Below are 26,484 nucleotides of genomic sequence, written 5' to 3'. Positions count from 1 at the left end.
AATCGCCAAGTTAGCTGTCCAAATGCTTCGTTAAGCAGCTGAGAAAGCTAAGGTAGGACTCTCATCTAGATTTGAAATTGACATCGATTTGTCTTTTCGCTCATCTGGCGATGTATCGGCCCGAGGAAAAAAGATATATGTACGTTTTACACTTACTAGATCAAGTTTTGAGAGTTTGCAATCCCCTTCAAAAAATATTAGAAAAACATAAACCCTTCAAACAAAATATGCAATGAATCATTAGATATCAATATACATATATTATTTATTCAAGTTGATTTTAGGTTTTTGAGTAATTAGCTATCTATGTAGTAAGTCCGGCCATAGGCCGGGCCAAATGGCTAGTAAGTTAGTAAGATTGGGATAAATAAGAATATTCTGTCTTGATAATAAAGTTAGGCTATGATTTATGAGAATAATTTATCAAACTGTAATCTGAGGACGAAGCAATTTTGTGTAAGGTGGGGGAAAAAAAATAAGAACACGTGGCAGTGCTAAAATAGATGGACGTCTGACCACCTTCATCTTCTCCATCTCCTTCCCCTCATGATTTCTCTCTCCCTCTATCAACCATGAATATTGCTAATAGCATCTCTAGGTCTAGGTGGTAGTAGTATTTCCTTCAAATTTGAAGGCGAAATTTGGAGAAATTAGACGCAAATTTTAACCAATTCTAAGTGGTCACAAATATCATTCGCAAATTTGGAAGAGGGGTACTTTGCGCGACATTACCACTATCACCCCTAAGTTGAAAAAAAAAAACTCACGTGACATTCCCACTGTCACACCAAATTGAAAAAGTAAAAAAAAAAATAACTCGCGCGACATTACCACTGGTCAAAGTAAAAAAAAAAAATTGTGGTGACATTTGCAATGGCGCGTGACATTACCACTGTCGCTCCGCATCCGTATCCGAAATGTCAAATTTTCGAACAAGAATGCGGCTGGATAGGTGATGCGACCAAATTTGCTTTCACCTAGAGTTAAAATTCCAAGAAATTCCGAGTTTTGGAAGCAAATTTGAAAAATTTGGGAGGTGATACTACCACCTAGAGATGCTTTAAGCTTAGTTCACCCCACTGCTGAACGAAGTGATTTTGCGCTAGGGGGACAAAAGAAAATGACATGAAGCGGCATATGAATAAAAGTTTGTCTGACCCCTTTCAATACATAGACCGACCCCTTTTTCTTATTCTTCTCCAATCTTTTTCCTGACCCCCTTCTCTCTCACTCCGATTTCTCTCTTCTTCACGCTTTCTCCGTCTCGTCAGTATACTAGTATATCTTATTTTTCATTTGTTAATATGGGTTTCAAAGCCTATATTCCAACCTGGACGTATATATAGGGTAACTTCCTGAATCGGACGTTGACTTAAAGATTAGGACAGAGTAGCCCGTTGAATGTGGGCAGAGAAGATTTATTCCACTTCTAGACATGGCCCGCACTTGATGATAGTATGAAATACTCCTAATACCCTTCCACAACATTTATATATGAAGATATTGTATCTCATATGTACGACATTATGTAGTGCTGTAACATGCCCGTTGAATGTCTCAGAGAAGATTTATTCCACTGCCAGACGTGGCCCCCACTTGATAATAGCATGAAATACTCCTAATACCCTTCCACAACATTTATATATGAAGACATTGTATCTCATATGTACGACATTATGTAGTGTTGTAATATGCCCGTTGAATGTGTCAGAGAAGATTTATTCCACTGCCAGACGTGGCCCCCACTTAATGATAGTATGAAATACTCCTAATACCCTTCCATAACATTTATATATGAAGACATTGTATCTTATATGTACGACATTATATGTAGTGCTGTAACATGCCCGTTGAATGTGTCAGAGAAGATTTATTCCACTGCCAGACGTGGCCCATACTTGATGATAGTATGAAGTACTCCTAATATCGTTCCACAACATTTATATATGAAGACATTGTACCTCATATGCACGACATTATGTAGTGTTGTAACATTCGTATTTGGATAACCTGAAAATACACGTTTAACTGAACTAAATATGATCATAGGCAGGTGTCGACTAGCAAAGTCGGTAAAATCTTTGGGTGATGATACCAGAGGCCTGGGGCTCGAACCCCGCCAGCATCAAAGAGTTACTGATCTCATTTAAAACAGGCTTACCAATAAAAAAAAATAATCATAGTAAGACATTGTATCTCACATGTATGACATTATGTGTATCTCACTTGTACGATATTATCTCATCTGTACGACATTATGTTACATTCATATTTGGATAACCTGGAAATACACATTTAACTGAACTAAATATGATCATATTAAGATATCGTATCTCACATGTACGACATTATGTGTATCTCACTTGTACGACATTATGTGGTGCTGTTAAATTCGTATTTGGATAACCTGAAAATACACGCTTAATACGATTTTCATCTTTAATTGTCACTACTGCTTCAGGTCTCTTTCCAATAATTCAGTACTCATCAAATGTTCTCATCTCTATATGATTTTTCCACCAAAAGTTGGCTTTTATTCTCGAATAATTCGTATTTGGATAACCTGAAAATATACGGTTAACTAAACTAAATATGATCAATCATAGTAAAACATTGTATCTCCGACATTATGTGGTGTTGTTAAATGACACGTTTAACTGGACTAAATATGATCAATCATAGTAAAATATTGTATCTCCGACATTATGTGGTGTTGTTAAATGACACGTTTAACTGAACTAAATATGATCATAGTAAGAAATTGTATCTCACTTGTATGACAAGAAATGGTAGTGTAAGTCAACAGTGGGAGAGAGGGTTGTAATAGAAAACAAGGAGAGAAAAGACGAATGGTATAAACATAAATGTAAAGTCATGAATTATTATTAAGGGTAAATTAGTAAAAGACACTTGAACCTTAGGGGCGATTACGTACTTGGCCAGTCGGATAGACGGTTAGCCTGACGTAACGTAAATTTATTTAACACCGACCGAGAAAACCAAGTTAGTTCAGGAAAACCTCTCGAAAAATTCTAAGGTTTCATATAACTGGCTACTTAGAATATTCGAAAATCGAAAAGAAGATAAATAATACGTGATAAAATAATTCGATACCGGGTAAATTCGTGTGCGCATAGTTAAATACTTGCATAGTCAATAAGAGTCTGTCGCCTATAAATCGGAAACTTTAAAACTGGACAAGTCATTTGACGATAGCGTCGTAATTTCGGTATCACATGCGCAAACTTAGGCGTTGCACGCGAGAGCGGGGGATTCAAAACCTTGTTGGAGGCTAAATTACAAGGTAAGGGGTAAGACGGTAATTTAGCAAAGAAATTAGAAATCGCACATAACCAAATCGCACCCAAAATTTTCCCCCAATTCGCCAATTTCAAAACCTAGGAGAGAGAAACCCCAAATTCACCCAAAATTCAGTGATTAAAACCTCAATTCGCACCTCCCCATCCTTAGTAACACTAAACTCTAGTGTGGGAGTTCGAATTTCCAGCGTACCGAAGTGAAATTGCAGCAACAGGTGAGTTAAATTCTTCTCAAATCGATAGTTTAAACTTGATTTCGATGGAGTGGGTTGTATTGAGGAAAAATAATTGAAATGGGGTGGTTTTCATGTCGACAGTAGCTCATTGGAGGGATATGGCGAGAGTTTAATTGGTGGAGAAGAAAGCTAAAGGAGCGATTTTTGCTGACTTGGTAAGAATTTTTGGCTATTCACTCCAATTTCGAGCAATTCATGTCGGTTTATAATTGTTTAAGATTTGATTGAGTAATGATCGAGGGATAAGGAACACCCACCGATTTTATTAATAGAATTAATGTGAATTGAGAGGTGTAGAATTCGTCGTAGTTGGAATTTGGAATGGATAGGAGTGGTGTGGGCATAAGGTCCTACAGTGGCTGTAAACGGACTACCGAGCCCTGTCAGAGTATCAGTGCCAGAAATGGCTTGTAGCACGGTTGACCGTAGTTATAGGAAAAGATACCTGAAACCAAATTCATAGCGTCAAGATTTCTTCTCGACTTACGTTAGATAAGAAGTCCTCGTTCGTTCGATAAATTCTAATAACCTACGTGTATATGATGTTATAGGAGTCAAATAAGAGTGGATTTTGTTAAGCGGGCTCGATTCGGTTAAGTGGGCTTGAGGAGAATGGAGCTTGCTAAGGTAGAAACCTACATACCAATATATAGCATGCTTATTTTCATGCATGATTTGATTTGATTTGATTTGTTTAAATTGGTAATAGATTGTTTGCGTATCAACCATGCATGTATATATATCATATTCATGTTTTGCATTATAGTTTTCCTCGATATAAACTAAGTATATGGATAGCTTTTGTGTGAAAAGAAATGAGTTTGTGAAATCGGGGTAGTTGGGATTGTTTTCTTTGTTAAAAGAGTAAAACTGGTTTTGGGAAGGGTTCTCGTCTCTTGTCTCAGTAAGGAGACAGAGAGATGGATTTTGTAATGCGGGTAAGGATTACCCGGTTGTTTGTAACTATGTGTGAGGTTCTGGATTGTTACACGGATGGTTCGTTGTTATTTACGATGATTCGCCGTTTGGGAATCATCGGTTGTCATTTACTATGACTGGCCCGGCCCGTTTGGGAGTCATAGGTTGCATTACTCGATTGTTAGAAATCCAGGAACTCACACATACAGAACCAACAATTTTAAAAGAAAAACTAAATATGTAACTATAGTATTTGGAAATGACCGGTAATACGAGTATATATATATATATATTACTATGCTTATCACGAGGGGATTTAGAAAAGGAATTGTGAATTCCTATAAAGAAGGAACTGTTGTCGCATTTCCGGAGACGGCAGTTCGCTCTAGGATTCCAACTGTGGTGTATACCTTTCGAGTGGTGGGCCACCTTTAAAGGGATGAATCACTGGATGTAGTCTAGGAATTCCTTTTCTACTTTTCTAGATAACCATGTTTGTACGTGTCACGCTGTATGGTGCTTAGCTTATGTGAGGTTACATGTTATCTGGATGAGGTTTAGACACGAGGAGTGAGAGTTTAGTCCACTCCTGGATGTGTGTCAGGATCCTGAGCAGTCTGCAGTCGTCGAACAGTTGACCACCGTAAGTTAAGTGACAGCCCGTATGGGGGTCGTGGTCACAGGGCCCACCTGAGCCCTACAAGCTTTGGGGATTTTGTATATACGAACACAACAACGGCATTTCAGCTCCCTGCCGGTAAAATCAGGAAAACAACGGTGCATGGTTCACACTGGAAAGTACTGAACCGAGATTTGCCTCGCGGATCGGGCCGAAAAGTCATACCCTCACCATTCTAATAAGATGCAGCAGCCACAATAGTTGTATGATGATTGTGAAAACTATATTTTGAATATTAACGAAGTATGTCAAAATGATTTATACTAGTTAGTGTTGTATTGTATAGTCACGATATTTGGATAATATTATGGAAACCCTGCATGTTTTAAATATTTTCTATAAGTAGACTATTTATTGGTTATGTGCGTTTCTACTGGGCATAGTTGTTTTGCTCATCCTACATTAATATTTCAGCCGAACCAGTTGCGGAGGAGGCATTCCCTAACCCTAGTGATGATGGTTATGGGGATTTGGGTGGATTTCCTTATGTTTGACGAGGGACAGGGTCAAGTATTTTGTAGTATAGGGTGAAATTAGTTCCTTTTGTTGTTTATAGAGAGTATTAGCTCCTTTTGGTTGTATAGAGAGAGCTTCGCTCATTTTGATGTAATATTTGTTGTATTTGAGTAGCAGTTACACTTAAACATTTGGTAGATGTATATACTGTTATGTATAAGGTTGGTTTTATATAGATATGGTTGTTGGAAGGTTGTAGTATATGATTTCCAGGTTATGACAGGTTTTTTTTTGTATACGAACGTCGATAAAACAAAGGAAACTCTGCCGAAATTTCGTTAGAATTGGGATGGTGTCGGCCTCGAGATTCACTCCTCGTCCTCGGGATGTGTGTTAGGTCTCGGGGCGTGACAATAAAAATAAGGAGAAAAAACACGAAGGGTATAAACGTAACTATGTTTTTATCAAAACTGCTTTTTGTGTGGGGACCACGTCCAAAATGGGATTAAAACATCTCTACCACTTTTAACGGGCTGGTTGGGAATAATTTTTTTTTCAACGTCCGATCAAGGAATTCACCATATATCTCAATTAGTAAAGTACACCATAACTAACATGGACATTTAAATTGAACTAGCCTTTTTCCTACTACTACCCTTGATCAAATATTCAAACAAATTATTCAATGCTCTTTAAAAATGACTACTTCGTCATTTCAATTTTTACTACTGTTTATACTCTTAAGTTTAAAGAAGGGCAGACAGGGTGTAAATTCAAGTCAAAAACCAAATATACGCCAATATTTGAATTGTACGCCCAGAATTTATTAGCTCATAAATAATGGCTTTAATTAAGATAAATACAAATCCTTTCTCTTTCTGTCTCCCTCTTCATCTCTACTCTACGTCTCCCACTCTTTTGCAAACTGAAAAGGAATGAAAAACCAAAAAAGAAACAAAATATCATATTTTCTCCGCTTGAAAACTCAGGTTCTAATTTTCCCTACTCATCTCTTCTCTCTATTTTTTTTTCTTTCTTTGAGTAGTCTATTTTTTTCATGGTTACTTTTTATGTTGTAATTGTATGAAAAGCTAGCATTTTTGTTTCTTCATCTAGATTATAGATATTGATTTCATCCCATGGGTTGGAGTTCATTTTATGACAATTCATAGGTAATGGATTCACCATAAAATTACTATTCTCAATATCTCCCCCTATAATTTCTTAAAGTCCTTAGTATCAAATCGATACTTCTCAATTTGTTTGGAGTTCGTCTTCATTCCAGGCGTATGATTTTTGTATTTATGTTGAAACAATTTAAGATGTAATGAAGCGTTTTTTCTTGGATATTTTCACTATAATTATTAATTGAAATCTTTGTTTGTTTTTATTTTATTTTTTTGAATCTTGGTAGTGTTGTTCTAGTACACGTTTTGCTGAAGGAACGATTGTAGAAAATGTAATCAAAATAATTTTTCATTTTTTGTAGAGATGTATATTTTAAAGTTGATTCAATTCAAGACTCGGAATTAACAGATTGAACTCTTATCTTCCTTTTGTTTGCTACCGTGTTGCCGGAGAGACTCATATTATAAATTTTGTTTAGACGACTATGGGAGGTTGTGCAATGGATGTTAAGATTTGTCTGGTGAGATTTGATATTGAATTGTACGGTGCATTAGATAGTCCTTTTGCTTCTTAGATATGTAACCACTTTTGAGTTGTACGGTTCAAACTTAAACACCTCCACTTGCTTTTGTGTGTTAGAGTGGTTTAGTACTTCAGTTAGCCTAAAGCAACAATACATATGTAAGAGAACCTCCTGAATGATAAGATTGGAAGTTGATTGCTATAAACTTATTCAAAAATCAAAACTAGTGTTATTTGGTTTCATGTGAATGATTTATACTTAGAACCTTGGCTCATTGTACGTCTTGGAGACCCTTGATGGCTTTAGCCTTAGTAGCATGGAGAAGTAGACCTGAGGTTAACTGTTGAGGTTGGTCTATGAGAGTACGAGGAAATAATTCAAGCACATGCGAAAAAGTCCATATACAAAACCATGATCCGATCCAAGAACCGTTAACATGCAATTTGAAATTCTAAGCTCACTTTTTTTCTTTGATCTTGCTACTCACCCGAGCAAGTATGCATTGTGTTAACTGTAGGAAGGCACATACATACTGTTTTGATTTGTTTTTTCTTTTAATTTGTATATGCTGTTTGAATAGTGTACAATATAATGCCAATATTTTTGGAACTATTTTGGTGTCTAACATACATTGTACCTACATAATGTTCTGTTGTTATCAATATATGAAATAAATTATGACTGTATTGCCTTTCTGCTTGGGTGTTCGGCTCATCAAGTTTTAATTGGTGAAGGCAATTGCTCCAAGCCATCTCTACGGTCAGTTTCCCAACCGTCTTCGTTACTATCTTCTCTCTCTCAGAAGCATGTTTAAAGCAGGCACATCCAATCTCGATCTATAAGGTATGCATGCTGATGTCATTCAAATTTTATTTTATATTAGTAGGCTTAATTAGAAATGGTGTTAATCTTACATTAAACTTTGATATCCTTTTTTGTTTAAGGAAAAAGATGTGCAGTGAATTACTTTAACATGATCTCAAGTGCTCATACATTCAAGCATACTTTTAGTTAAGGATAGGTGTTGGAGGTCAGGAACTTTTTCTTTGAAGAAAAAGAACATTTTTCCTCTCTCTAACTATAAATTTTAGGAATTTTTCTAAAACATTTGGTGTAAATTAGTAAATATAAACATGCATTTATTTCACGAAATTTACCTAGAATGGCTTGAGTGTATAAATTTCCGTGATAAATTAAGAGAAGATATAGTTTGTGAACCACTACTGAGTTTTGAAGAAGAAAAGACACGCAAGGATACAATCTATATTATGTTCATTGATCATGTTTACAATTTAATTAATGAATCTATAATTGTTAGGATTGGTATTCTGATACGCCTCTATATATGGTTCATCTGATTCTTTATATACAATGAGATCTTAAAACTATTAGAAACATGAGGTCTACAACCTAAGCTAATTAAAGATTTCCATATTTTTATTAAGAAAGGATAGATGTAGTGTTTACTGTTAATCATTTTTCATGTGCCTCAGATTCAGGTATTTACCAAACTTTAGGATTACTTTGTTCGAATTGATTTAATTTGTTAGCCCCATCACTTCATGTACCACTTCATGACCCTACAGTTTTATAGGTTAAAGGCAGTGATATAATGATGGTGATTGTACCACCTTTACGCTGGAAAAATAAAGTTTTTTTTATGGCTATGGTTCACTTTTGGAGAAAAAGGAAATTGATCTACAACTTCTTTATCGTTGTGGTACTCTGAATTGATTGATGTATAATAGCATGTAGTGGAAAGTTAAACACCTTGGTTATAGGTTTTAGTGTTACCCCTTGGTCCTAAGTTGACAATGGTGTTTTGATGAAACCGAAATAGAGAAATCTTTATGTGGACCTTTATGACAATTGTTAAGCTTATGAGTAACAAACAGTGTTCAATGTTAAGGTTTATGCATGGTTATTAAGCTTTATTAGTGTTGTGATGATACGAGAATGATTTGTTCCTTAGTATTGTGCATTCATTGTCTATAGTTCCTAAAGGATGGTGCGCATAGTTAAGGCCTTTATGTTTTGTCTGGTGACTGCTCCTTTTTAATGTCCCCGTCAAGGCATCAATATGATATGGCAATATACATCCAAAGGTGTTAGAGCTGTTAAATTTTGTAGTTGGAATTTGTATTTGGCTTTTCTACCCTTGGAGATTCATAAAGAGATTTGGAGATTATAGCAGTTGTTGAAATTGGATTTCAATAATCTTATGTTGATGGGCTCGGTTCCTCGGGAGATTGATTAGACAATGTAATCTACTTAGAGATCTTAGTATAAATGCGCATACATATCATATGATGAGGATATTAAATTACTTTTACTTATCAAAGGAAACATCTTGATGGTAGTATTCCAAGGAACACCAATTAATATTAAATTAGAATTGTAACATAAAGTGTGGACATTGCAAATAGAAGCTACCACATTTTCTGCACTAGCATTGCTTTAGGTGATATATATATATATATATATATATATATATATATATATATATATATATATATATATATATATATTCTTTTCTAATGGAACACCTTTGAAGAGACTAATGGGTAAGAGAAGCAATAGCGCCACACTTACACATTGCTTTCCAGCACATAAACTTGATCAAAGCATATTATATAAGTTTGAAGTTTTGCTGGTCAATATGTCAAATTGGGCCTTAGGGGGTTCGTATTTTAACAATTCTTATAAGATACTTCCAAATAGTGGAGGTCATGTAAACATCAAAGCAAATTGTCTTTTCTGTATTTACTTGGTAATTAGAGGATCTTAGTTCAATATAGGGGTGATAAATGGGCCGGGCCGGGCTAACCCGGCCCTCAAACTATAAAGCCCTTATGGTCTGAGGGCCGGGTCAGCCCGGCCCTTAATTGTGTTGAGGGCCGGGCCATACCGGGTCAGACCATATAATATAACACCCTAACCCGCCCCTCAGCCCTCCTTTTGCAGGCCAAGTTAGAGGGCCGGGCCGGGCCCAATCAAACTTTGACTTCATTTTGGTAGTAGTAAGTTTCTTGTCAAATTTTAATTTTCATATACAATACAGTACTGGTTCATATATTTCTACAATCATTCTGATAATCTAATCAACATAAAATATTCACAGTGTCATACTACAAGTTAAATAACTCGATGATCTCATAAAATTAAATACAAAAGGCATACAATTTGGGATCCTCACAATTCACAATATAACTATATATTGAACTATTGAAGTACAGGAGTCAAGAGCATTTGTTTTTTCATCTCTTTTGGAAATGAGAACGGTATTGCAGAGAACTTCCTTTGACAAGTCAGCCAATGACATCCATTTTCCCAGTGATCAAAGCTCCTCAATCATATGCATAACCTGTGAAACACAAATACAATTCCTTGCCTTTACAATTACAACATATTTATAAAAGGCTTTCCATTCTTACCATGCATGTGTAGGGAAAAAAAAGCTATTGAAAAATGAAGTACTTGCCTTACCAATCAACATGTACATACTCGACCAGGACACAAGATGAGAGGATGTTGATCTGTCCATGAACTGAAATTCAAACCACACCCTATTACACTTTAAGCAACAAAAATTCAGACTAGTTAAGCATGCAGTCTTTGTCATGGAAAAAAAATGATAACAAAGACTATCAGTACAAACCGGAGCAACATGTAACACAGGCAAGACTGTCCAAAAGTGACTAGCAAAAATATCCAAAAGATGATCTGTTACACATCACCACAAGTGAAAAAATAATAGCACTAGCATCACAATGTCAATAAACATATATAACATGTATACTAAGCAAATTTTGACATACGCTTACCAATTAGATCGCGTTTAATCAACAAGATGTCGATCTCAAAATATAGCAAGGAAGCCAGATCTTCTAAGTTAGCAATATATATCAAGTCACGTCCCTTACGCTAATATATACCTAATAATATATACCAAAAGTCAGCATCAAGATGCTAGGTTCTCCCCCAAAAAAAGTACCAAGATTATAGTTCCATTTCTCCCATAATTTCCTCTAGCTCCGTCAGATCTTCATCTTGAAGCCCTTCCTCAGCTTGGAACCAGTCTTTCAAGCACATTAAAGCCTCCACAGTCTCCGGAAGCAAACAACTTTGGCATTTGCTAACTACTCTTTCACTTCCGCTGAAGGCAGATTCAGAAGGAACTGTGGAAACCGGTATAGTCAGCAAATCACGTGCCATTGTAGAGAGAACAGGATATGTATTTGCTTGGGTCCTCCACCAGTCCAAAACATCAAATGTCTCGCTGGAAGTAATGATTGTTGGCTGATCCAGGTAACGTTGCAACTCAGATTTGCATTTCTTAATTGCTGCTTCTCTACGCTTTGATAGCATTGCAAGCACCATATCCTCTTCTTGAGGAGCATTTGAACTTGTCCCATTCATACCAATAACACCACTACTCATCTTTTGCAAGTACACCTCAAAAAGTTCATTTAATTTGGTTTTATAGGGTAACAACCATGGGTTCTCATTAGAAACAGATGGAGACGGAGATTCAGGTTGGGATTGGGAGTCATAATCATAATTGAAGTCCAAACACAACTCTAAGGCAGTGAACTTGAAACGAGGATCCATGCAAGAAGCTAATCCAAGAAGCATTGGAACATCTTTCCAATATTTATCATACTTCCATTTGATGCTATCATACAAAGGCTTAAAACTAGGCACATTTTCAACCCTTTTCAAGATCAATACAATCTTGCTTAACTGAAAGCAAAATGTACTGGATGTGACAGAGTTAGAACAAGAAAATGACTTTGTAGACACATAAAATATTTCAAAGAAATCTTTAATAACAATAGCATTCTGCCAATCAACAAGATCAGGCTTATATGCAAAATCAGAATCATAAAAGAACAGATCAAACACTTTTTGGTATGGAATAGCGACTTCTAACATGAGATAATAAGTCGAATTCCACCTAGTCTGAATATCCATTGGTAACCTCTTCTCTTTCATGTTCAAACTTTGACAAGTTTCAAAAAACTTTTGAAGCTTTGACGGAGAATATTTGACGTGTCTAACACTTTCTCTTATATTCTCGAGTGAGCTTTCAACATGTTTCAACCCATCTTTTACCAACAGATTAGTTATATGAGCATTGCAACGAAGATGGAATAGTTCCCTGCTCAACATATCATGGCCAAAGAGTTGATCTTTCAAATGTGACGCACATACATCATTATTGGATGCGTTATCCAATGTTAATGTCCCTATCTTGTCACTAATGTTCCAGCCTAATAGGTTTGCATAGATAGCATCACTAATTGTTTTACCCGTGTGAGGACATGGAAGCATAGGAAAGCTAATCACTCTTTTATGCAATTTCCAATCAGTGCAAATGAAATGGGCAGTAATGCACATGTATCCCAATTTCTGATTTGAAGTCCACAAATCAGACGTAAGGCATATCTTACCAGGAACACTTCTAAGAAGGTCTTTCAAAACAGCTTTTTCTTCTTCCAAAATCAGAAATATGTCGGCTCTTAATGTAAGACGACCAGGAGGTTTGAATTGAGGTCCAAAAGACTTTTGGATCCACCTACGAAAAGCTGGTTTTTCTACTTTGTTAAATGGTAATTCTTCGCGAATAAAGTACCTAACCGTTTCTCGACGAGCTCTTGCTTGACTAAAAGTAAAACTGTAAATCCCACCAGTTGGAGTTCTACCTATGATCGTTTGCCCTACATCAGATGTGGTTCTCTTCAAACAACTTGTTGCCTGCCTACTACGGTGACTGGTCCCACTTCTACCCCCAAAAACAAGCTTTTCACTACAAATTTTACAAACAGCCTTCATAACATCCTTCCCATTAGGTTGTTTCATAATTGTTCCATCATCATTTTTTTCGGTAACTTTGTCAAATTGTTTCCATACATGAGATGTTTTCCTTGGAATTCTAGGGGTTACAACCGGTGGATTGCCTACAACCATATCCACATCACTATCTGGATCAGAACCCATCAAAGGTATACCTTCCATCACAGTTAATAACGGTAGACAAAGACGGAATACGCAAACCTTAACGTAGCAGCAGAAAATATCAGGAACAGAGGAATGGTTGAAAACTTGAAATGCTACTTCAAACTGTTCAAAGTCTTAAACCCTGTCCATAGAAGTGAAAGAACATTTAGTATTTAATACCAATATCAGATCTATCACAAGTAAAATATAAAATAAAACAAATAACAACAACAACAAAATAAACTAATAAAATACAGTTAAAGCTTGAAAGAAACCACATAATAGAGATTTATGGTTTCTTGTTTATCAAACAAATGGAATAATATTCCTTTATATGATCGATGTTCTCTTGATTCATCACAAGTCTTATTATTAGCTTCTTCTGGTGGTCTTTTATGTTTTCGTAATTGAAATTCTGATTATCCTACATTAATTGTTAATACCAAGTTTCTATACTGGCATTAATACTCGTAAGGAAAAGAAAAGAGGCATGTGGCATGCTGACTAGGACCCAGGCAATGGCACTAAATAATATCAGCTCACTTTGATAGACATAGTCATAAATACCTTTGGCAAGTCAGTGGAATAGTACATATATGAGACACGTTGAAAAAAAGGAGATTGCGCACTGTTCCATACTGGGTAGAGTAACATTTACACCGTGGAGATTGGGCACAGGGAACATTAAATTAGACTTTGATGAATGTATATTTTATTTGTGTTCAAATAAGTGTAATACATTCTAACACTTGTATAAACTCTACAAACACTAAAACAGCATAAATTCCCATGACAACTTCACATTACAATAACAGTAACAATTGAAGTTGAATTATACTGTTAGCACTGAAAACATCTTACAAAGATATAATCTTTACATGAACATGCACTAAACAATTGAGTTAAACTAAGTTAAACATAGATCTATAGATCACAATAAACATAAAAAGAAGTAAATAGTTAAACAAAAGAATCTTAAAAGCTGACCTGAAACAAACAGAATCTTCATTTATCAACAGTGAAGAAAAAGAAAGACAAGAAGAAGAAGAAGAAGAAGTTTTCTTTCTTCTCTTTATTTCAAAATCCAATCAATCAATTCTGTGTTTCTCTCTCTTCACTTATTTGTTTACTAATAAAAAAAGTGAAATAATATATGAAACTTCTTTAGATCTGGATGACTGTATCTGATCAAACATTCATTGAAATACGTAATTCATTAGACACGGACCAATCATTCATTGAAATAAATCTCACTCCTTGTACGTACCTCTGAACGAAGTCTCACTTTTTCCTGCAGGTGCTTTTTGTGATCAGCTTCAAAGGTGGAAACTCCCCCAATCTTTAATATTCTGTCTTCAAGCGATTCTATCTCATGTGTAAGCTCACCTTTGAGAAAGAGCGTGGGATGGTGGAGCTATGGAAGTCAGATTCTTATCCATGGCGGCACTCATTTAGGGATTTAGGGATTTAGGGTTCACTTTTCTTTTTATATATGAGTGAGGGCCAAATTACAAAATACCCCATATGAGTGAGGGCCAAATTACAAAATACCCCATATATGAGTGAGGGCCAAGTGAGGGCCAAATGAGGGTCGGGCCTATGCTCCAGAACCTCGACCCTAGCCCGCCCCTAACAAGCATGAGGGTCGGGCCAGCCCGCCCCTCAAATCTGTGAGGGCCAACTTTTGAGGGTTTTGACGCGCATTTTTGAGGGCCGGGTTGAGGGCCTGAGGGCCAAATTATCACCCCTAGTTCAATATACTTGGCAATGATTGTGTGTAGTTAGTGTATGCACAACTTGAACTTTTAACATCGGGATGTTAGATGGCAATAGAGAAGTACTTGCTTGGGTTCTTCTTCACATTAGGTGGAGCAGTTTTGTTGGCATTATCTTGGCCTTTGATTGAGAAGGCTTTTAGCAAGAGCAGTAGACCGTACATGACATTATAGAGGAAGCAAATAGGATTGCCTACTAGCCATAGTATAGTACTTCACTTGCATACAATGCTAGAAGCATCTGCCATATCATCCAGCAATGGTGCAAAGCTAATATGAAAAATCTATTTAACATGTTATTTTATTTTTTAAAGTTGCCATGGGACTTCAGAACATATAAAATATATGTACTTGGCCTGCAACTTCATTGTGTCGTGTCTCACATGTAGTGTATGGTCACGTGGTTCAGTTAGTTTTTGACTTTCAGAGAGGTAATCGATTGGAATTCAAACTATGTCCAACAACTTCAATTAGTTTCCAATCTACTCAAGCTGCTGATCAGGTATGATACTCTTCAAGTTGTGCATTGTGGTACCCGTTAAATATTTAATTTGTCTTATATGTAGGACTCAAGTATATGCATCTTTTATTTGTGTGTTCTTTTCAAATGTAAACTTTTTGTACTTCTTACATTTTTTTTTGTTGGTTTGGTCTTCTTGATCTTAAAGTTGGTTTATTAGTTGCATAAAAATGGGTTCATGTGTATTTGGGTTTTGCTGTTGGGTTGGGGATAAATCATATCTTCTCTTTCTTGTCTTCCATTATATTTGCAAATTCATTCTCAAGTAGTGTATCACACCGGTTTGTTTCTTTTCAGATGTGTTATCGAAATTTGGTTTAGTGCTTTGAAACATAAAGACTATTGCACTGTCACATTGGACGTAGAAATCCATTGGACAGGTCACAATACCAAATTTGAGCTCGAATTGTGAATGAAACTGAGCGAGCATACGTTTACATGTTCTCATGTATGCTTACAAAGAAGCAACCCATCCTTATTATCACTAAATGCTGTTTCTTAGAACACCTTGGTAAGTAATATGCGAAAGTTCATTTCTTATAAGTAGTAATGCAAATAGTCCATGGACTTCAAGTAACCAATGTTAGTCACTGGGTGGGTTTTTTTTTTTCTTTTTTGGTTAAATGATGTGGTGCACTCTGTCGAATTATTGCTAACATTGTTAATGTACGATTATGAAAAAATAATTATTGCTAAAGTCAAACACACCTTAATGAAAAAAAAAATCATATCTCTCGGGAAAAACATCATTCTCTCTAAAATTAAAAAAATCCTCTAATCACTTAACCTCCGGTCTCTTAACTTCAACAAACAATTCAGAAACGTATCAAACTATCACTTTCAAGACATTTTAAACCAATTCGATTGCCGCTTTTCTCCATCCTCTCCCACCAAAAGGTGTCCCCTATTGGATTGTTGATAGTGTGGTTTGATGGCATTATTTCCAGCTTTTTGTTTAAGTTAAAATTTGATAACTCTGGTCATTGAAACATTGAATTAATTTCTTCAATTCATAGGAGAAAAAAAATAGCTTTGGGCTACATGGAAAGTTGAAAAATGCTTCAATTGCACCGCCGGTCAGTTCTATTATCATATTTATTACTTTGTTGTTTCAGGTTTCTAATGTCAAGAGAATCCTTACAGTTCTCTGATTTTTAGGCGATGTGTAATCTTCTCTTCTTAAGGTATGTGATTTTAATTAGTGTTTGGTTTGTTTTTTAGTCACATATTGTTTGATAAAATGTCTTTGAAGATTATCACTCATTCTCAGTTTTTCTAACGATGTTTATAGAGCTTTTTTATCATTAGGTTTTTCCTTCAATCCAGTCCAATGTTAATGTTGTTTTATTTCCTTTACGAGACTATAATTAGCACTATTACATTTTTCTTTAGCATTATGGAAATTAAATACTCAATATTTTTTCCATAAGTACATATTTCCATTGCAAAATATGGACCTGGTCGTCTATGCAATTTATCAAGTTTTGCTAACAAAGGTGTTGCACTTAGAGTTAACATCATATAAAGAGGGCCACTGACCATTAGTGTTTTTGAAGTTCATGCGGAGATTTGTTGTTACGTATGAATTTGACAATCCCCAGTAGCACCAATTCTTACAGTGTATATTTACACTCTTCTGCGTTCAGTCACTGTTATCATAAGATATTTGGTGAAATAGGCATGGAGTCAGTTTTGTGAACAGGGAGAAAAAACAGACACTGCATGCCTAGAAAAGAAGATTCTTAAAGTAAACCATGGGGATTATTAACTGTTTTAGTTCTTCATAACCACACTTGCATTTTTTCATGTACTTAGAGAAGTTCATATGGATATTTGGCACACTAAATTTGATGCTTATTAGGTTCAATTAGTATTAAAATACTTAAAAATTCATATTGACATTTATGGGTTTTAGTTAATAAACCATTGCTCATTCTTTTACTTTATGCTTTCTATTTTTTGGTTTTTTTCCTACTCAAGCATTTTTTCCTACTTTTTAGTTGCTTCGTTTGAATGTGTACTAGCTTTCAATATATAGGATTTCTTGGTATAAGTTTACATTTAAATGTGAGTATTCGACATTTAATATATTGACTTAGGGTAGTTTGTTCTTGATCTGTGTAGGATAAATAAGCACATGCGACTTATTTTTAGTGTGTCTCTTTTTGTTAGATCTATCATAATAAGTTAACAATATATGAATGCATGTTATTTTCCAAGTCATAAAACTATGGGTTGGACTACATCTATGGTCAACATGTGCCAAATCTATGGTAATATGCTAAACTTGCTTTCGACTTATTGTATCTGAATTACTACTCACCCAATTGCACTGACTACATTTTACTTTTTGTTAAGATTGGGGATAATGCATTCCAAATAGGAGGGAGTTATCCTCCTTGGGAATTTCCTCGAGACACATGCATAGAAGGAACCTTGCAAAAATAGCTTTTGCAGTTGTTGGAGTAGCTTTAGTGGCGACCTGTGCAGGTTATGATACCTTAAGAATGGGTTTAGGATTTCATGTAATACCTTTTTGTTTGTACTTTCGTAGAGCATGTAACTTGGTTTCTTTTAGATTTCTAAGAATTATTTATATTTGCTTTAACTTACGTTTATGAAAAAGTGAAACTTACTAAAAGCAAATAAAAAAAGTGATACATGCTATCAATTCCTTCCTTGTGGGTATAGTCGGGCACAAGCTCTGCTTCCTGTCAACATAGTTCATGAGTGTAGCGACCCACTAAATGTTGTCAAGCTATGGTAGTAATTTAGAACCCCCCAACTGAAAGCCAATTATGTTTCATTTTTGTTCAACTTATTATTTTTTTTATTGTTGTTATGTTTAGGGTATTGGATGATCTAGCATGTGTAGTTTAGATTCATATTGATTTGTGTTTTGAGCCAAAGGGTTGATGCTAATCAAGCCAGTTCCGAATGGCCATTATATAAGCCTAACTGTCAATTTATTGCATATGTTTATAATAACCTCCTGTTTTTCATGTATTTTCTTTTTTTTTTCAGAAGAAATTTGAAAATTTCACTTGTAGTAATGCTCTTACGCGCAAGTAGCAAAATGTTTATAGATAGGTTCAATAACCAACTTACTATTTTGAAGTTGTTGTGTGATGAGAAGCTCGCTAAGGTGGCTACATATTTTTAAAGTGCGTAATCAAGGTGATGCCTCTTCTAAATCGATTGCATATTCATCGATTAATTTTCGACTCTTGACGACAAGCAGAAGGACACAATAGTTCAATTACCATAACTTTCATTAATCTTCTAAAGCCTCTTTGGGACATTGATTTCCATGCATCAATATTGCTTCCCATAAGTCAAAAGTTACTTGGTAAGTTCTTTCGATTCGTTCCTCTAAATTTATCTTTGTAGTCATGTTGAGGATTCCAATTAGTACCATTAATTAGCTTGCTCAAATCTCTTAACTGATCCATAGAATTGGTTTAATATTTGGATAGATAGATTCATTTTCAACGTTTTTAGATTTAAGCCACTAGGCCGAGTTTCATTGTCGTTTCTTTATACTATTTAATCATCTATTTTTTTTATTCCGACAACGTTTCCGTTGAGTATTTTGAGGCTGGAAGGTATGACTTCAAAAGAAAGTTTTAATATAAAGGAGCTTCCTCGCACCTTATCGAGATTGCTACCTTCTTGAAGTTGATATACCCTTTGATGCTTTATGCTCTTTTTGATTTTTTAAGCTTTCACAAATGTTTAATCTCCAATCATTATTGTTTAAGATAATTTTTTTATACCACATTACTACAACTATCAAATTCTTTTGGACATCACATTGCTTTTGTCGTGAATAGTTGGTTGTCATGTGAAATGTACTGGATTAAATCCAACTTTTCTCTCCGTCAACTACTCAACATTCTACACAACCCTTTACTTATACCCCCTTTACTTATACAACTATGTTGGGGAACTGGTGGTGGTTGGTCAATTAATGTGCATGCTTACGCCTTTTGAACCCTCATGCTTATGCCTTCAGCACAACTTTTAATTCATTTAGTGTTAAAACTAATTAGAATTTAACATGTTCTAGATATCTCGGTTATCAGGATCAAACAACTTTCTGAGAACCAAAACAGTTGTCGTATGTGTCGGCTTATTTGTCCACCTTAAATAGTGAAGAATCAATCACTTATTAATTGAGTTTCATGGTTTCCTGATCTAGAGATTGTGTGAAATATACTACAGACATTGAGTGTAGGCTACATGGATTCCTTCCTTTAATAATCACTGGTCTAACTATTGTACCACCTAGAATTTGTTATGAGTTTTACGAGAGTGTTGTTTTAGTGTTGTGCATGCCCTTTTTTTTTTAAGTTCATTTGTTCCAATAATCTGTTATTTATAATGTTCAGTTGAATAGCGTGACCAATATTGTTATGTATAATGAGTGGGTTGAATATAACTTAATTCAAACTTCAAATCACTTAAATGGATGGTTTAAAGGTGGGTTTTAACGAAGGGCTTTAGGTGTCTAATGGGTGTTTCTTTTGCTTCTTTGTGGGGCCAGGTTAGATGAGGTGTTTTCTAGGAACACAATTTTGAAACTCAAAGACAATCTCTGGTGTTAAGGCTTGCTGCCTATCAACTATTCATTTCAAACCAATTGAGAGTAATCGCCTTGGCTCAAACAACACAATTTACAGGTTCGCTAATATATTTATAATTTACAGCATTATTGTTTTTGGAAAATATTTTGATTTAATTGCTTTTGTAATAATCTGTTTAACCAATTTTTTGTCTTTGATAATTGCATTACATATTTTTTGTAGGACTTCGATAATGTATGTTGTTGATCAACACTTCACAGTTGAGATTCTGCAACTATCAATCCATGTACTTTCAAGGTGATATCTTCTTTATGCCCAGGTGTTCAGGTATGCATATTCTCTTTTACATTCTTCAACAATACATTTAAAGTGTTCACATACAAGAGGTATAACTATTGCATTAGATGGATGATTCTACTATATATATATATATATATATTTATATTGTTCATGTACAAGAGGTATAACTCTATTAACAATGATTGTTGACACCGATGCCATAAAACCTATCTGATGGACTTCTGACACTCTATCATGCATGCAGGATAAAATATAGCTGAAAAAGCGTATTCCATTCATACCAAGTGATTTCGCAGTCTACGTCTGTAAAGAGTGTGTTGGCACTCCATGCAGGTGATACCGTGATAGCAAGCTTAAAGCCTGCTCAAGAACAAACACCTCGGTTTGATTAGGGAAGCTCACTTAGTTTAATTGACCAGGGGCGAATCAAATAATTGAAATAAATCCCAAGAGGTTTTTAATATTTTGCTATTTATTTGTCAGTTTGCTATTATACATTTGAGTACTTAGTAGGTGGCATTTGAGTAATCAAGTCTCATTGTTTATATTTATAAATAAAATAGCTTTTGTTGGTCTTTGTTAGAAAAATGTAGATTACTAATATTAGTTTGCATTCCATGTAGATATTGAGAGGGAGCTAAGTATGCTATGTACATTGTAACATCATAATAACTTCAATTTTGTCTTTTTCATGGCAGCACCACCTATTTTGTTTTGACATTTACTTTGACATATTTACATAGGTGAAATGAAAGGAGTGCATGGTAAAGATCGAGGACACATCCATGTCCACCATGAGACCAAGAACTAAAATATGTTTAAATCTGTTGGGTATTGTGAACCTGAAATCTAATGGTCCCACATGGGAGAAGAAATTAGTTCATCGTGGGTTGATAAAGTGGGAAGATCACTAACTAGTACCGAGGCCTTTTCGGATAAAACCCCACACCCATGGCCAAGATGTGGCCCAAGCCCAATGGGTGGTTAAATGGGGGACAATATCGGTACTAGTTATCCCATTAACAGCATAGAGGCCCAGGCCTGGTAAGTGTGCCTAGGTCCTATCAAATGGTATCAGAGCTGAGTTCGGCTGGGACAAACGACACAGATTTTGTAGAATTTGAAGACGAAGTCATTCAAGGTGGAGCTGCCAACGATGGCGCAACTCAGGTAGAGTTGCTTAACAAAGCGTCCCTGTACACTATGGCACTTTTGGAGGTCGTGGATGCTCGAGAAAGTGTACCTCGAGTGGAATCCAACGACATCGAGTGATCTTTGAGGTGGAGCTTGTCCTCTCGACACCTACAAAGTCTGGCATGATATCGTGCAATGCTGATGAACAAATGAAGATCCTTGGATTTCGATTCAAGGTGGAGATTGTTAGGTATTGTGATCCTTAGATTTCGGTTCAAGGTGGAGATTGTTGGGTATTGTGATCCTTAGATTTTGGTTCAAGGTGGAGATTGTTCGGTATTGTGAACCTGAAATCTAATAGTCCCACATGGGAGAATAAATTAGTTCATCATGGGTTGATAAAGTGGGAAGATCATTAACTAGTACCGAGGCATTTGATACCATTTGATAGGACCTGGGCACACTTGCCAGGCCTGGGCCTCCATTCCCATGGGATAACTAGTACCGATATTGTCCTCCACTTAAGCACCCATTGGACTTGGGCCACATCTTGGCCATGGGTGTGGGGTTTTATCCGTAAAGGCCTCGGTACTAGTTAGTGATCTTCCCACTTTATCAACCCATGATGAACTAATTTCTTCTCCCATGTGGGACTATTAGATTTCAGGTTCACAATACCCAACAATCTAAACCTTGAACCGAAATCCAAAGATCTTCATTTGTTCATCAGCATTGCACAATATCATGCCAGACTTTATAGGTGTTAAGAGGACAAGCTCCACCTCGAAGATCACTCGATGTCGTTGGATTCCACTCGGGGTACACTCTCTCGAGTTTCCACGACCTCTAAGAGTGCCATAGTGTATGGGGACGCTTCGTTAAGCAACTCCACCTGAGTTGCGCCATCGTTGGCGGCTCTACCTTGAATGACTTCATCTTCAAATTCTACATGATCTGTGCCACTTGTCCCAGCCGAACTCGGCTCTGATACCATTTGATAGGACCTGGGCACACTTGCCAGGCCTGGGCCTCCATGCCCATGGGATAACTAGTACCAATATTGTCCCCCACTTAACCCCCCATTGGGCTTGGGCCACATCTTGGCCATGGGTGTGGGGTTTTATCCGAAAAGGTCTCGGTACTAGTCAGTAATCTTCCCACTTTATCAACCCACAATGAACCAATTTCTTCTCCCATGTGGGACCATTAGATTTCAGGTTCACAATACCCAACAAAATCCTTATGGTAGAAAACAAATATATGGTGTATGTTAATTAAGATTGATCTTCAAACTGAGTGGGATTCTTTGAAAATATTATTCACTGAACTATAAATTGTACTAAAGAATGCTCAATCAAAGCGTATGCAACCCACATTCAGTCGCTCACCGAGTGTGCACTTAAGCTACCTAATGAAATTCTCTTACAGCAATAATTATCTATATGAAATCATTTGCAGGCCTTCTATACTCCTGCCTTAATTAAAGAACTACATGTTCTTTTGCAAAATTTCAATTTTTTTTTTTTTTTTTTTTTTGAGCAAAAGGGAGTTATCCCCTAAAAAGGGGCCAACTCCTTAAGATTACAAAATTACAGACTCGATGATAACTTAACTAAGGACCATGCTAAAATAGGGTCCAGACAAAAGTACGGAGGGGTCCGTCTACCTCTAAAAGCTAAACTATGGGCGACAAAATTTAGGGTCCTACTAACATAGTAAAGTTTACACTTAACTAATTTAGATAAGAAGAAATATATATCATGAGCTATAGACGTTGCTCTCCAGGAAAGCATCATTCCTCTACGCTCCAAGACAACAGCAACAAGGGTTTGACAATCTGACAATATTGCTACTTTATTGATTTGCAACCGTTGTGCTAATTGCAGTCCTTCAAAGATAGCTCTGGCTTCAGCCTCTTCTACATCCCCAGCTCTAACATTGTCATCTCCTGCACCAATGCATATACCAGCAGAGTTCCATAAAGCAAAACCAAGGCCTGCTTCGGTGTAATTGTCCACCCAAGATGCATATGTAGATATGTAACACCAATCTGAGCCTATGCTGGGCCAATTGGTACTCCTGATAAGTGGTTGGTTGTTCTTGGTGATGTAAGTGCTTGCCCTAAAGAGGATAGCAGTGGTGATAGGAGTTTGCTTGTTGTTGAAGGTGAGGTCATTTCAATCGATCCATATGGAGTACATGGTTGTAGCTACAGAGCTAAGCATGTAAATAATATCGTGCTTATTATTGTGTCGATTGATAAGACTACTCAAGACGAAGCTGAGATTATCACTCAGGTTCCAATTTTCAGTTCTTAAGCCTAGACCAGAATCATACAAAATACGCTTGAGCATAGTACAATGGAAGAGAGCATGGGAGGTTGACTCCACCTAGTTATTACATCTCGGACAAGTAGATGACTGGACTATATTCCGGTAACTCAAATTTTTCTTTGTCGATAAGGCATTTTTTACTGCTTTCCATAAGAAGAGCTTTACCCGTTGAGCAGTGTCGAGGTGCCAGATGTAATTCCAATAAAAATGTGAATTTTCTTGGTAATCACTACTAAGATACTTGTACATTGATTTAAATGTGAGCTCACCATTCTTCTCTCCCAACCATTTGATAGTATCATCATGAACAGTCTGACTAAGTGGGATCTTAAGAATTTCGTCTGCCACTGCGTAGATGAATAACTCGTTTATAATATCCAAGTTCCATACCCTGGTTATGGGATCAATAAGATCGGATACAAACTTAAACTGGTTTGGCTTGGGTGGTGGCCCAAAAGGTTTATGGTCACGTATGGTAGGGATCCACGGATCCAACCAAATGTCAATGTTTGCACCATTACCAATATGCAAACACAAGTCTAATAGGATTTCATTGCGAGCTTTTATAATGCCTTTCCAAATTTTGGAGGAATGAGACGAGCTTTTTGCTCTGAGAATGGGTGTTATAGGAGAATACTTTTTGATAAGGCTAGATGCTCAATTCTCGATCTTTTCAGGTTCTATGTTCAATCTCCCAAAAAGCTTAGCCAGTAAAGCTGTGTTGTGGTTTGAGGCAAGTCTGATGCCTTGCCCACCCTGTGATTTGGGTTGACAAACTTTGTTCCAGCAGATGAAATGAGTTTTGTTTGCATTGTTCTCTTTCTGTCCCCAAAAGAAGTTTGCATTCATTAAGTCTAGTTTGGAACATGTGGTAGCCAGTACATCAAATATTGACATAAGATAGGACGGTATGGCTGAAGTGACTGATTTGATGAGAGTGACTTTTCCTACCTGGGAGAGAATCTTAGCTCTCCAGTTGACCATCTTTTGAAAAACTCGAGTAGTGAGCTCATTGAAGTCTTCTGTATTTCGTCTTCTTAATACCAAGGGTGCTCCCAGGTACTTGTCCGAAGTAATGCTTTTGCTAATATTAAGAATCCGTTTCACCAATCTCTGGTGTTTGTGGTGAGTGTTCTTGCTGAAGAAAATGCCATATTTTTGAAAGTTTATTTCCTGGCCAGAGACATTCTTAAAAACATCGAGGGTATCTCTGAGCTTGTGAGACTCATCAATATTAGCCCTGCAAAAAATAAAACTGACATCAGCAAATAGCAAGTGAGATATGGGAGTATCTGATCGGCTAATTTTGATCCCATGGAGTTGCTTGTTGATTTCAGCCTTGTCAAGGAGTCTAGATAGAAATTCCGCGCATATGATGAAGAGGAAAGGCAAAAGAGGATCTCCTTGCCTAATTCCTCGCTCTAGCTTAAGGAGATCAGTAGGAGAACCATTCAGCTTAAAAGATAGAGAAGTAGTTGAGATGCACTGTTTAATCCAATTCCTCCATTTCTTACAGAAGCCAAAGAAAACTCCATTCAACTCTGTCGAAAGCTTTACTCATATCTAGTTTTATGACCATACAACCAGCTGCGCCTTTCTTTCGCTTGAGAGTCCTGATAATCTCATGGGCTAGAACCATATTGTCAAAGATTTGTCTTCTCTTGACAAAAGCACTCTGGGATGGAGATATAATCTTCTCGAGTAGTGGTTTGAGGCGGTTTGCAAGAATCTTAGTGATGATTCTAAGACTAACATTGCAAAGGCTGATATGTTAGAATTGGCTTAGATTTTTTGGGCCCTGGACTTTGGGTATAAGGGTGATGTTTGTGTGGTTTAACTCAGCCAGAAGATGGTCAGAAGTCAAAAAACTTTGCACAGTATGCAAGAGATCAAGGTGGATGATGTCCCAATATTTTTGGTATAATAAGGGAGTAAAAGCGTCTGGTCCCGGTGCTTTAATTATGAGGGTCCATAGAGAATAAGGCGTCTCGAATCTCACCCATAGTAACAGCCCAAGTGAGATCAAGATTTTCTACATCTGTGATGGTAGGCTCAATTATGTTCAAGTCGGCGACATGGATGTTAGGGTTTGAAGATGTGAAGAGGTTTTGGAAATGCTCAACAATGGCATTTCTAATATGATATCTTCCTTCTACCCAGTTTCCAATAGTGTCTCTGATCTTATTTATTGCTATACGATTTCTACTCACCACCATGGACATGTGGAAAAATCGAGAGTTGGTGCCATCATAATGAAGCATGGTATCTTGTGATTTATCCCTCCAAAGTTTTTCTTCAAGTTTCAAAGCTTGACTCAATTCTTCTTGTAGCTTGTTCTCTTCTTCGAGGTCACAGTTGGGATCCTGCTGGCAGATTCTCTTAGTTTTCTTATCCGAAAGTGAATGTTGTGGAACACATTACAATTCCAAACTTTGAGGTCCTTTTTCACCCGTTTAAGCTTTTGAGAAAAACAGTATGCATGTGAACCTTTAAAGCGTGTGTTTCAAGATTTATCAATGACAACTTTACACTCGGGAGAAGATGTACACATAGACTGGAAATGAAACTGCTTCGGG

The 26,484-nt window shown here is 36.4% G+C and overlaps 1 protein-coding gene across 3 annotated transcripts; it reads right to left on the bottom strand.

Annotated features, from left to right (window-relative positions):
* Positions 1–10,285: 10,285 nt before the first annotated feature.
* Positions 10,286–14,961, bottom strand: LOC147522560 (zinc finger BED domain-containing protein RICESLEEPER 2-like). 3 transcript variants are annotated; one of them, XM_086560281.1, is made up of 5 exons: positions 14,528–14,961; positions 11,085–13,402; positions 10,919–10,983; positions 10,742–10,807; positions 10,286–10,624 (listed from the first exon to the last, which is right to left on the bottom strand). In XM_086560281.1, exon 2 carries the CDS (start codon positions 13,276–13,278, stop codon positions 11,260–11,262), a length of 2,019 nt encoding a protein of 672 aa, XP_086416407.1. In that variant the 5' UTR covers positions 13,279–13,402; positions 14,528–14,961; the 3' UTR covers positions 10,286–10,624; positions 10,742–10,807; positions 10,919–10,983; positions 11,085–11,259. The 3 variants fall into 3 exon arrangements, 2 of the variants coding, with proteins under 2 accessions (XP_086416407.1, XP_086416400.1); XM_086560274.1 differs by having other exon boundaries at positions 10,919–13,402; XR_015195381.1 differs by lacking the exons at positions 10,742–10,807; positions 10,919–10,983; positions 11,085–13,402.
* Between the last annotated feature and the right edge of the window lie 11,523 nt (positions 14,962–26,484).

This window comes from Coptis chinensis, chromosome 1, assembly GCF_015680905.1.
Source record: "Coptis chinensis isolate HL-2020 chromosome 1, ASM1568090v1, whole genome shotgun sequence".
Lineage (NCBI taxonomy): Eukaryota > Viridiplantae > Streptophyta > Magnoliopsida > Ranunculales > Ranunculaceae > Coptis > Coptis chinensis.
The sequence above is the reverse complement of the archived record's forward strand: the minus strand, read 5'-3'. Positions and strand labels throughout refer to the sequence as shown.